Source organism: Oncorhynchus clarkii, chromosome 33, assembly GCF_045791955.1.
Source record: "Oncorhynchus clarkii lewisi isolate Uvic-CL-2024 chromosome 33, UVic_Ocla_1.0, whole genome shotgun sequence".
Lineage (NCBI taxonomy): Eukaryota > Metazoa > Chordata > Actinopteri > Salmoniformes > Salmonidae > Oncorhynchus > Oncorhynchus clarkii.
The window spans coordinates 1,118,989-1,131,244 of record NC_092179.1 but is presented as its reverse complement, the minus strand read 5'-3'; the positions used below and the strand labels follow the sequence as shown (position 1 = coordinate 1,131,244).

General features: G+C 41.5%; 1 protein-coding gene across 2 annotated transcripts in view; it reads left to right on the top strand.

The window, feature by feature from the left end:
• Window positions 1-9,981, top strand: part of LOC139393134 (insulin receptor substrate 1) — a 54,012-nt gene extending 44,031 nt beyond the window's left edge. The window contains exons 2-3 of one of the 2 annotated variants that reach the window (XM_071141500.1): window positions 7,074-7,133; window positions 7,322-9,981. In XM_071141500.1, the coding sequence (XP_070997601.1) occupies window positions 7,074-7,133; window positions 7,322-7,326 (65 nt within the window). In that variant the 3' untranslated portion in view covers window positions 7,327-9,981. The remainder of the gene's footprint in view (window positions 1-7,073; window positions 7,134-7,321) is intronic. The other variant, XM_071141501.1, reaches the window with a different exon arrangement.
• The last annotated feature ends 2,275 nt before the right edge of the window (window positions 9,982-12,256 follow it).

Genomic DNA, 12,256 nt, shown 5'->3' with positions numbered 1-12,256 from the left:
TACAGAGCCATGATTGCATGGAACTACGTTTCATCTCATATAGCGCAAGTGAACAGCAAACATGGTTTCAAAAAACAAATATAGCAACTAGGGATGCACCGATATGACATTTTTGGCCGATAGCAATATCCAATATTTTTCTTGCCAAAAAAACAATATTAAAAATTGCTGCCTTTTAAACATTCTAGTACACACTGACCAAAAAGTTATTTTGTTGGCATGTCCCCATTACCAGTAAAACATCATCAAAACATATTTATTTCACTTCCTTGCTGTGCTGTTTCGTTGTTCATTTGTTCAGTCATTTAATTCTCAACCAGAATTTCATCATTCATGTCAAGCAGTGAAGTTTCAGCTCTGTCTGTTCGTGGCCTCTTCTTTCGTGGGTCCTCTTCGTCGGTGCACACTGTTACTGTGTCCGTTTCCATCTTGTCCAGCTGTGTCTAACATTTCACGTAAACACGGTTTCTTGTCTGCATTGAAGTAGCGGTCCTTGTACCTAACATCGAGCGTGGTGGCGACACAGTTAATTGGCTCAGAGAATGCCTCCGAATCGCTTGTTCACGGCCCCTAGTAGAGTACTTTTGCAAGTTTTAACCCCACAGTCTGTCGGCAGTTTTGTTGAGCAGGTGTTTCAATGCCATGACAGAGGGTATCACGTCTGCTGCAGACTCAGTTGATGAGCTTATTTGTCGATTCCATTGTTAAAATGGAGCTAGGAGTTTGTTGACAAAATATTTTCAAATGCCATTTTAAATGGCAGCAGCGGTATGAGAACCAGCACATCCTTGAGCTTTCAATACGGCTTTCCTCAGTACGAAATCCTCGTCGACCCACTGTGCTGTCAGACTCGGCATGCTCATGGGGCTGACATCGCTGGTCCAAATGTCAGTCGTGAAGCTAATAGCAGTGACGCCCATAGCAAGTAGCTCATGGATGTGCGTTTTCAACAATACTGTGTAACTCTGGTAGGCCAACATCTGAAAAATAGAGCCTACTTGGTAGTGTGTACCGGGGCTCGAGGTGCCCGACCAGTCGGCGAAAGCCAACATCGTCCACAATAGAGAACAGTTGATTGTCAAGGGCAATGATTTCCATTATCTTGGTGTTAATGGATTTCACCTTTTGAGTTGACTTCCAAATGACTGCTCGACTTGAAATTGTTTAGTTGTTGAAAGTGTGCGCTTAATTTTTTTCTGCTTTTGTTCTCAGTAGTCGCTGAACGTCTGGGGGTGATGCACTTTCAAATGAGTAATTAGGTTTGTGATATTGAAAGATTTCACTTTCTCCCCTCGGGAAATAATAGGTAGCACAAACGTTGCATATGGCCTTTTTTTAAACTTCAAAATCCACACAGCAGACATTGTGGGCTAGGTTAAGAATGCTGTGTTGCACGTGTAGCACAGTATTTATCGTGGCGTCGTTACGTCATCTACCTACGCTATATAGGTATGCACGTCAGCTTTGACATCGGTCTTACACATCAATGTTAAACTAGACAAAAGTTTTTAGAACGACACAAATATTAATTTCCACAAAGTTTGCTGTTTCAGTGTCTTTAGATATTTTTGTCAGATGTTACTGTGGAATACTGAAGTATAATTACACGTATTTCATAAGTGTCAAAGGTTTTTATTGACAATTACATGAAGTTGATGCAAAGAGTTAATATTTGCAGTGTTGACCCTTCTTTTTCAAGACCTCTGCAATCCGCCCTGGCATGCTGTCAATTAAATTCTGGGCCACTTCCTGACTGATGGCAGCCCATTCTTGCATAATCAATGCTTGGAGTTTGTCAGAAGTTGTGGGGTTTTGTTTGTCCACCTGCTTCCTGAATATTGACCACAAGTTCTCAATGGGATTAATGTCTGGGGAGTTTCCTGGCCATGGACCCAAAATATTGATGTTTTGTTTCCCGAGCCACTTAGTTATCACTTTTGCCTTATGGCAAGGTGCTCCATCATGCTGGAAAATGCATTGTTTGTCACCAAACTGTTCCTGGATGGTTGGGAGAAGTTGCTCTCTGAGGATGTGTTGGTACCATTCTTTATTCATGGCTATGTTTGTGAGTGAGCCCACTCCCTTGACTGAGAACCAACCCCACACATGAATGGTCTCAGGATGCTTTACTGTTGGCATGACACGGGACTGATGGTAGCGCTCGCCTTGTCTTCTCCGGACAAGCTTTTTTCCCGGATGCCCCAAACAATCGGAAAGGGCATTCATCAGAGAAAATGACGTTACCCCAGTCCTCAGCAGTCCAATCCCTGTACTTTTTGCAGAATATCAGTCTTTCCCTGATGTTTTTACTGGAGAGAAGTGGCTTCCTTGCTGCCCTTCTTGACACCAGGCCATCCTCCAAAAGTCTTCACCTCACTGTGTGTGCAAATGCACTCACACTTGCCTGCTGCCATTCCTGAGCAAGTTATGTACCGGTGGTGCCCCTATCCCGCAGCTGAATCAACTTTAGGAGACGGTCCTGGAGCTTGCTGGACCTTCTTGGGCATCCTGAAATCTTCTTCACAACAATTGAAGCGCCCCCCTTGAAGTTCTTGATGATCCGATAAATGGTTGATTTAGGTGCAATCTTACTGTCAGCAATATCCTTGCCTGTGAAGTATTTTGTGCAAAGCAATGATGACGGCATGTGTTTCCTTGCAGGTAACCATGGTTGACAGAGGAAGAACAATGATTCCAAGCACCGCCCTCCTTTTGAAGCTTCCAGTCTGTTATTTGAACTCAGTCAGCATGACAGAGTGATCTCCAGCCTTGTCCTCGTCAACACTCACACCTGTGTTAACGAGAGAATCAATGTCATGATGTCAGCTGGTCCTTTTGTGGCAGGGCTGAAATGCAGTGGAAATGTTTTTTGGGGATTCAGATCATTTTCAATTAATTGCAATTCATCTGATCACTCTTCATAACATTCTGGAGTGTATGCAAATTACCATCACACAAACTGAGGCAGCAGACTTGGTGAAAATTAATATTTGTGTCATTCTCAAAACTTTTGGCCACGACTGTATAGGTGATAGAGGAAGCAGCAGTGGAATGCTTGTTAGTGGATAAAGTGGCCCATAGGGGACCACACACTCCCCTCTGGAAAACTACCAGCAGTGATAGAAGCAGCTATATACCAGCTCTTCCTCACACTGACGAAAGTGCCTGGCGAGCAATTGAATGCCGTCTTCGGTTGAAGTTGGAAGCTTACATGCACTTAGGTTGGAGTCATTCAAATTAGTTTTTCAACCACTCCAAAAATGTCTTGTTAACAAACTATAGTTTTGGCAAGTCGGTTAGAACATATGCTTTGTGCATGAAAAAAATAATTTTTCCAACAATTGTTTACAGACAGATTATTTCACTTATATTTCACTGTATCACAATTCCAGTAAACTTCCAGTCATAAGTTTACATACACTAAGTTGACTGTGCCTTTAAACAGCTTGGGAAATTCCAGAAAATGTCATGGCTTTAGAAGCTTCTGATAGGCTAATTGACATAATTTGAGTCAATTGGAGGTGTACCTGTGGATATATATTTCAAGGCCTACCTTTAAACTCAGTGCCTCTTTGCTTTACATCATGGGAAAATCAAAAGAAATCAGCCAAGACCTCAGCAAAAAAAATTAGACCTCTACAAGTCTGTTTCATCCTTGGGAGCAATTTCCAAATGCCTGAAGGCACCATGTTCATCTGTACAAACAATAGTACGCAAGTATAAACACCTTGGGACCACGAAGCTGTCATACCGCTCAGGAAGGAGACGCGTTCTGTCCTAGAGATGAATGCACTTTGGTGTGAAAAGTTTAAATCAATCTCAGAACAACAGCAAACGACCGTGTGAAGATTCTGGAGGAAACCGGTACAAAAGTATCTATATCCACAGTAAAACGAGTCATATATCGTCATAACCTGACAGGCCGCTAAGCAAGGAAGAAGCGACTGCTCCAAAACCGCCGTAAAAAAGCCAGACTACGGTTTGCAACTGCACATGGGGACAAAGATTGTACTTTTTGGAGAAATGTCTGATGAAACAAAAATAGAACTGTTTGGCCATAATGACCATCGTTATGTTTGGAGGAAAAAGGGGGAAGCTTGCAAGCCGAAGAACACCATCCCAAACGTGAAGCATGGGGTTAGCAGCATGTTGTGGGGGTGCTTTGCTGCTGGAGGGACTGGTGCACTTCACAAAATAGATGGCATCATGAGACAGGAAAATTATGTGGATATATTGAAGCAACATCTCAAGACATCAGTTAAAGCTTGGTCGCAAATGGGTCTTCCAAATGGACAATGACCCCAAGCATAATTCCAAAGTTGTGGCAACGTTTTTGTGTGGCCATCACAAAGCCCTGACCTCAATCCTATAGACAATTTGTGGGCAAAACTGGAAAAGCATGTGCGAACAAGGAGGCCTACAAACCTGACTCGGTTACACCAGCCCTGTCAGGAGGAATGGGCCAAAATTCACGCAATTTATTGTGGGAAGCTTGTGGAAGGCTACACAAAACGTTTGACACATGTTAAACAATTTAAAGGCAATGCTAACGAATACTAATTGAGTGTATGTACATTTCTGACCCACTGGGGAATGTGATGGAATAAATAAAAGCTTAAATAAATAATTCTCTCTACTATTATTCTGACATTTCACATTCTTAAAATAATGTGATCCTAACTGACCTAAGACAGGGAAGTTTTACTAGGATTAAATGTCAGGAATTGTGAAACATTTAAACTCAGTTTATTTGGCAAGGTGGATGTAAACTTCCGACTTCAACTGTATGTGCTTAGATAGACTTGTGTCTTATTTTATTCTCTGCAATTTACTATAACATTTTTGTTTTATAAGTAAAGAGGAGTAAGACCGAAACATTTTGGATCTGTAAAAACGTGAGTGTTGAGCTGTGCTCTGAGAGCGACACAAGCTACGCAAATTAGCCGTTCTAAAGCAAAAACATACGAATGTGTGCAGCCCAGCAATTTGTAGCTTGATGCAAGTACGCAGGATCATCATTTTGCGTACCTAATTGCGTTCTTGTGTACTTGCATAGAGTAAAAATGTGTCTGTACCCTAAGTGAGGATGTTTTCATTCTCCTCCAAGATGGGACCCACATCACTCCTCTATCTCTGAGGTGAGGACCGAAGCTCTGCGCTGGGACTCCCTCTTTTCCTACAGCTTTGCACAGAGGCCCAAACCCACCTCTCTCCAGCTCCTGCTGAGTCCACGTCCCTTTCCACAGCATGTTTCAGCCACAATATTTATAAACATTTGGCCTATAGCCTCGCACACTTGTCAATTGACACCGATATCTGCAATCAGATTTCACAGTCAGATGACAAACTAGCCTATATCCCAGAGCACCTAGACCAGGGTTCCCCAACTGGCGGCAATTCGACACAAAAGGGGAATGACTTAAGACTGTAAAAACACCAGCAAATCAGCTCCAAGTGATTTTATTTTTGGAAATCTGTTCCAAAGTATTCCCACTTATAAGAGAGAAATATACAGTATGTATGTATATATACATATGTATGTATATCGTATACAAATGTTAGCAAGGTTTGAAATGATTCTGTTTTGGTAAAATATTATATCCATTTGGATTTATTGTGGTAAATTTGCAGTTTACAAATTTCTGGCCCTATAGGTGATGATTCCCGACCTAGACCAAGTGTAGACACATTACAGGCTATTATATTACATTCTGTAATAGATTGGGGTGTACTACCCCTGGAGGTCCAAACATACACTGAGTGTACAAAACCTTAAGAACACCTTCCTAATATTGAGTTGCGCACCCCCCCCCCCCCCCCCCCCAGCCTTCAAGGTGCCGAAAGCGTTCTATAGGGATGCTGGCCCATGTTGACTCCTATGCTTGCCACGGTTGTGTCAAGTTGGCTGGATGTCCCTTGGGTGGTGGACCATTCTTGATACACACAGGAAACTGTTGTGTGAAAAACCCAGCACCGTTGCATTTTGACACAAACTGGTGCGCTTGGCACCTACAGTACTACCATACCCCGTTCAAAGATACTTAATTAACCCTCTGAATGGCACACACACAATCCGTGTCTCAAGACTTAAAAATCCTTTAACCTGTCGGCTCCTCTTCGCCTACACTGATTTGAAGTGGATTTAACAGGTGATCCATCAATAATGGATTATAGCTTTCCCCTGGATTCACCTGGTCAGTCTGTCATGGAAAGAGCAGGTGATCTTAATCAGTGTACAACACTAACGTCCACAGTCCATTGGTTGTGACTGGGAACCTGTAGCTAGCTGTGTGACAGACACTCAGTGTGTCAATCTCATACCCTCTCGTTCTCCCTGCATGCACCTGACCTGGATTCTAGGAAAGCAGCAGCTGTCAGAAAAATATGCATTGAAAGATGAGATGAGCCCCTCAGCACCGAGTAGGGGGAGAGGGAGAGGATGAAGAGAGGGCAGCAGCATGGCAAGGGGAAGTAGCGAACCAACCTACTGTAGCAGCCCATAGCTCTAGAACCCAGGCCAGAGGTGTGTGTGCAAGTTGTAATTTCTGATAATGGCCATGATAGGTGGACATTAGTGGAAGTGATTTGGTATAGCTGGCAGGTGTGTGTGTGTGTGCGTGTGTGTGTGTGCGTGTGTGTGTGAGAGAGCGAGACACCTCTGTGTGAGTGATGAGCGGGATGGGGCTGCTGATGCTGGATGTCCCCAGTCAGTCTGATGGTGTAATCACATCTCTAGACAGACAAGGACGTCATTGCCTGCAGCCATCTTCCTTTCTCTCTCGCTCCCTCATTCATATATATATATATATAACTGGATCAGATAGACTAGAGGGAAGGACTAGGAACAGGACATTCCTACAGCCCTGTCACACACAAACACACAGTTTAGGGGTGCTTTGTGTGGGGGGGTTGAGTGCGAGATGCATATGGGAAGGTTGCAGGGAGATGCCTACCCCTATACGCCAAATTGGTTTGGTCACCCAAATCTAGCACCCCCACCCCATACCCTCCTGTGTGCTACTGCTAGTTGCCAGGGAAACGGTGAAGCTGATTTGTCAACCCTTTCCTCTTAGACCCAGACAGCCCAGGAAAGTTGAGGGAGGGAGAGACTGTCTGGGTGCACACTGTTCCTGGTAAGTCCATGAATCCTAACTCCGATCACCCTCCTCATGGGCTCGGGTGTGCAAGATGAGCTGATTTCCCCCCCCCCCTCTCTCTCTCACTTACTCACTCACACACAATAAACATGGCTTTGTATTGTTGTCTTTCAGGTGGAATCTGTTATCTCTTTTCTAAAATGTCTCTTTTTTTTCTCTAACAGAATGAAGATGGGTGCTCTCCAGTGAATTTAGACTTCCTTGTCATAGAACAGACATCATAGAATGGACCTCGCAGATTCACAACCAGACCTCACCAGTCAGGCCCCGCAAACCTGACTGGACAAAACTATTACTGGACTTTACAATCCAGACCTCATAATCTGGATTTCACAATCCTTACTTCTTCATCTGGATTTTGCAATCCAGACTTCACAGCTTGGACATTGTAAACCAAACCTCACAATCCATAATCTGGACCTCACAACCCGGACCTGCAGTGTTGATGCTGTAACCCAGGTCCTCTTCTTAGCACCGGTATGGTACTACTCAACGGTACTCAGCCTCACCGCACCACTTCCTCAGGCAACAAAGCGGCGAGGACTGCCTAGTCTCAAACCTGCCCAGTCCCCCACGTCATATTTCAATTTTCTTCACTTATTGGCTTTTTGTTGCTTTTGTTTCTTGTTACGGTCATTTACATTTTGGCCAGTTTGGCTTCCAGGCCAGTGTCCCCACCACACAACTCAGATGCTCCCACAGCATCATACCAAGCCTCCAAATGTCTACAGTAGTCACTAGTGTTACTTGAACTTTGTCTTCTGTTACATGCTACTGGGTCCTTCCATGTCCCTGTCAGCAACAAATTGTGCTTCATTCTAGTAGTTTGTAAATAGGTTCTCTAGAGGATCCTCTTAAATAATGTGGTACATGATATATAGACACAATGTCAATAGTGTTGTATCATCTAAACATCCAGTCAGGCAGGAATAGTCCCATATCTGAGCTGTTGGTACTAATACTGACACTGTCTAGCTGAAACCCGTAATGGCTTTCACAGATCTAATGGCAGAGCAACGCTATGTTGCTGTGGATTTCTAACATTTCTAATTTGTGACAACTGAAAGTTGTCACTGGTACAGCATTGTCACCAAGTATATGTGGTTGGAGCAAATCATATCCACTCCTAGGGCTACATTGTAACAGTCTCTTCGATAGAGGCACCTCTGTAAAGGCTTGGAAGCCAGTAAAGTTGTTTGCGACGTTTTCATTTTATTTAGCATTTTATTTTTGCAGAAAAACATGGACTGTAATAGGTTCACACAAAAAAAGGGCATATTTTCTGTCATTCTTGCTGCTGACGACTTTGACAAACCATCTCTGTAAATTATTGAATATATAATGTTTTAAAAGTCAAGATTATTTAACATGGTTTATGTCGTTGCATTTTGAATTTAAACTGAAACATGTCCAATATTTTTGTATCCCTTATTAATGGGAAATCTGCTTCTTACATATGATACTATATATTCCTGTCCACCTCATGGGTTTTTGTTCTTTTGTTGAACATTTTGAATGTTGTTAAGTGGATTCTAGGTACTACCCATGTTAAACAAGAACCCCACTCCTCCAAACACACCAGCACCATCCCAATGGGCCTGTTCCTGAGAGTGTTATACTCCTCTGTTTCTCTAACACTATAGGCTACAGCTGTGTTGCTCTGTAATCCTGTAGGCTGCAATTGTGTATTTTTCTAACTGGATTTGCTGCAGTTGGTTCTATCTGTAATCTAATAGGTTGCCTTTCCTGCGGCCACCGAACTTCATCTGAATGCTACTTATGGGCGTATTCAGTACGGTGTAATTCCGAAACACACTGTAGAAAACAAATTGTGCTCTATTGCACATAATGAGAAACAGCAAGACAAGATGAACCTCAAACCTCTCCACCAACCCTGTCTTCCACTGTAAATAATGTATTGTAAGACAACAGATAATAGAAATAATAAATGTATGGGTTGGAACGACTGAATATAACGTCAATGTGGTGAACAACATGAGTGAATGTTATAAGAACTATCAACTGAACAATTGAAGAATGAATGAATTAATAAACGCATGAATGGATGTACAAATTAGCAGATGAATAAATAAATGCATTAAAGAATGACAGGGATAGCAAGAGCACCAATATACTATAGCTTGGGGCTTTGCATTCTCATATACCCCGTGCCCTTTGCTAGGTTCTGACAGAGTGAAAAAAACAAAAAACTACTCAAAGCTCAAGGCAAGTTTATTCACCCACTGGGTCAAACAGCTGAAAAGACAACATGTTTCTACCAGCACAAGTATTTATATCCTCCTATTAGGCGGAGTCTCCTCTTTGCAGATCTAGATAGCCAATACATCTCTGTTGCTAGGTAGGAACTTAGGTGGTGTGTGTTAAAAAAAAATCCTTGTCAGTTCTATTACCTCAGCCCTCATTCCTCAGTCCTCCCTAATGCAAGGCTATCCAACCTTATCAATGACTGAAAATAGACAGTTACCCTTAATGAGATTTAACAATAGCATATACTATGTAAAGTAGTTCTAGTAGTGTATGATGACATGGTCTAAGATGTTTCTACAACTTGATTGGAGTCCACTTTTGGTAAATTCAATTGATTGGACATGATTTGGAAAGGCACACACCTCTCTATATAAGGTTCCACAGTTGAGCTCGTTGAGCACCAAGACAGGATTGTGTCGAGGCAAAGATATGGGGAAGAGTACCAAAATATTTATAAAATTGTATTGTAACAATAACGTTATACATGTAAAGTAGTAGTAGTATAGTAGGGTAAGAAACTTTCTGGAACCTCCGTAATAAAGTAGATATTTTTATATTTTCTTGTACAACGGTGTCTTTATTCATTTGATGGCATTAAGTCATTTAGCAGACTTTATTACCTTTATTACCTTACAATCAGGGCATTTAACTAAAGTAAGTATAACAACCACATATACAGTTGAAGTCGGAAGTTTACATACACTTGGAGTGTAGGTTGGAGTCATTATAACTCGTTTTTCAACCACTCCACAAATTTCTTGTTAACAAACAATAGTTTTGGCAAGTCGGTTAGGACATCAACTTTGTGCATGACACAGGCCATTTTTCCAACAATTCTTTACAGACATATTATTTAACTTAAAATTCACTGTATCACAATTCCAGTGGCTCAGAAGTTTACATACACTAAGTTGACTACCTTTAAACAGCTTGGAAATGTCCAGAAAATTATGTCATGGCTTTAGAAGCTTCTGATAGGTGAATTGACATCATATGAGTCAATTGGAGGTGTACTTGTGGATGTATTTCAAGGCCTACCTTTACACTCACTACCTCTGCTTGACACCATGGGAAAATCAAAAGAAATTGTAGACCAGAAGTCTGGATCATCCTTGGGAGCAATTTCCAAACGCCTGAAGGTACCAAGTTCATCTGTACAAACAATAGTACGCAAGTATAAACACCATGGGACCACGCAAACGTCATACCGCTCAGGAAGGAGACACGTTCTGTCTCCTAGACATGCACGTACTTTGGTGCAAAAAGTGCAAATCAATCCCAGAACAGCAGCAAAGGACCTTGTGAATATGCTGGAGGAAACAGGTACAAAAGTATCTATATCCACAGTCAAATGAGTCCTATATCGACATAACCTGAAAGGCCGCTCAGCAAGGAATAAGCCACTGCTCCAATACCGCCATAAAAAAGGACATTCCAAATGGACATTGGCCCCAAGCATACTTCCAAAATTGTGACAAAATGGCTTAAGGACAACAAAGTCAAGGTATTGGAGTGGCCATCACAAAGCCCTGACCTTAATCCTATAGACAATTTGTGAGCAGAACTGAAAAAGCATGTGCGAACAAGGAGGCCTACATACCTGACTCAGTTACACCAGCTCTGTCAGGAGGAATGGGACAAAATTCATCCAACTTATTGTGGGAAGATTGTGGAAGGCTAGCCAAAACGTTTGACACAAGTTAAACAATTTAATAAAGGCAGTGCTACTAAATACTAATTGAGTGTATGTAAACTTATGACTCACTGGGAATGTAATGAAAGAAATAAGCTGAAATCAAACAATCTCTCTACTATTATTATGACATTTCGCATTCTTTAAATAAATTGGTGATCCTAACTGACCTAAGACAGGGAGTGTTTACTTGGTTTAAATGTCAGGAATTGTGGAAAAACTGAGTTTAAATGTATTTGGCTAAGGAATATGTAAACTTCCGTCTTCAACTGTAGTACCAAAAGGACACACTCCTTATTTATTACTATTTTCTACATTGTAGAATAATAGTGAAGACATCACAACTATGAAATAACACACATGGAATCATGTAGTAACCAAATAAGTGTTCAACAAATCAAATTATATTTTATATTTGAGATTCTGTCATCCAGCGTCATGAGGAATGCTTTTCCAACAGTCTTGAAGAAGTTTCCACATGTGCTGAGCACTTGTTTTCTGCTTTTCCTTCACTCTGCGGTCCAACTCATCTCAATTGGGTTAAGGTTGGGTGATTGTGGAGGCCTTGTCATCTGATGCAGCACTCCATCACTCTCCTTAGGCAAATAGCCCTTACACAGCCTGGAGGTGTGTTTTGGGTCATTGTCCTTTTGAAAACAAATGATAGTGGTATGGTATGATAGTGCTGTGGTAGCCATGCTGGTTAAGTGTGCCTTGAATTCTAAATAAATCACTGATAGTGTCACTAGCAAAGCACCATCACACCTCCTCCTCCATGCTTCACAGTGGGAACCACACATGCAGAGATTAGGGCTGGGTGATATGGCCAAAATCTCATATCCCGAAAACGAGACATATCAAAATATAGCACATTTTCTGTAAATTCAATGAATAAATAGTTTATATAAAATGACGACATGTAAAAGCCTATTTCTTATTCGATTTTGAATTTTTCTCAACAAATAAAAGGTACTTACTCATATTTGATTATTTCTCCTTTTATTTAGAACTTTTGTGGAAATGTTCAATTAGGCATGTAATGAAATATGAATGTATGAAATCTAAAAAGGTAAATAGAAAACACTTCAACTATAATTGCAAACAAGATAAATATAGGCCTAAAATATATCTATATATA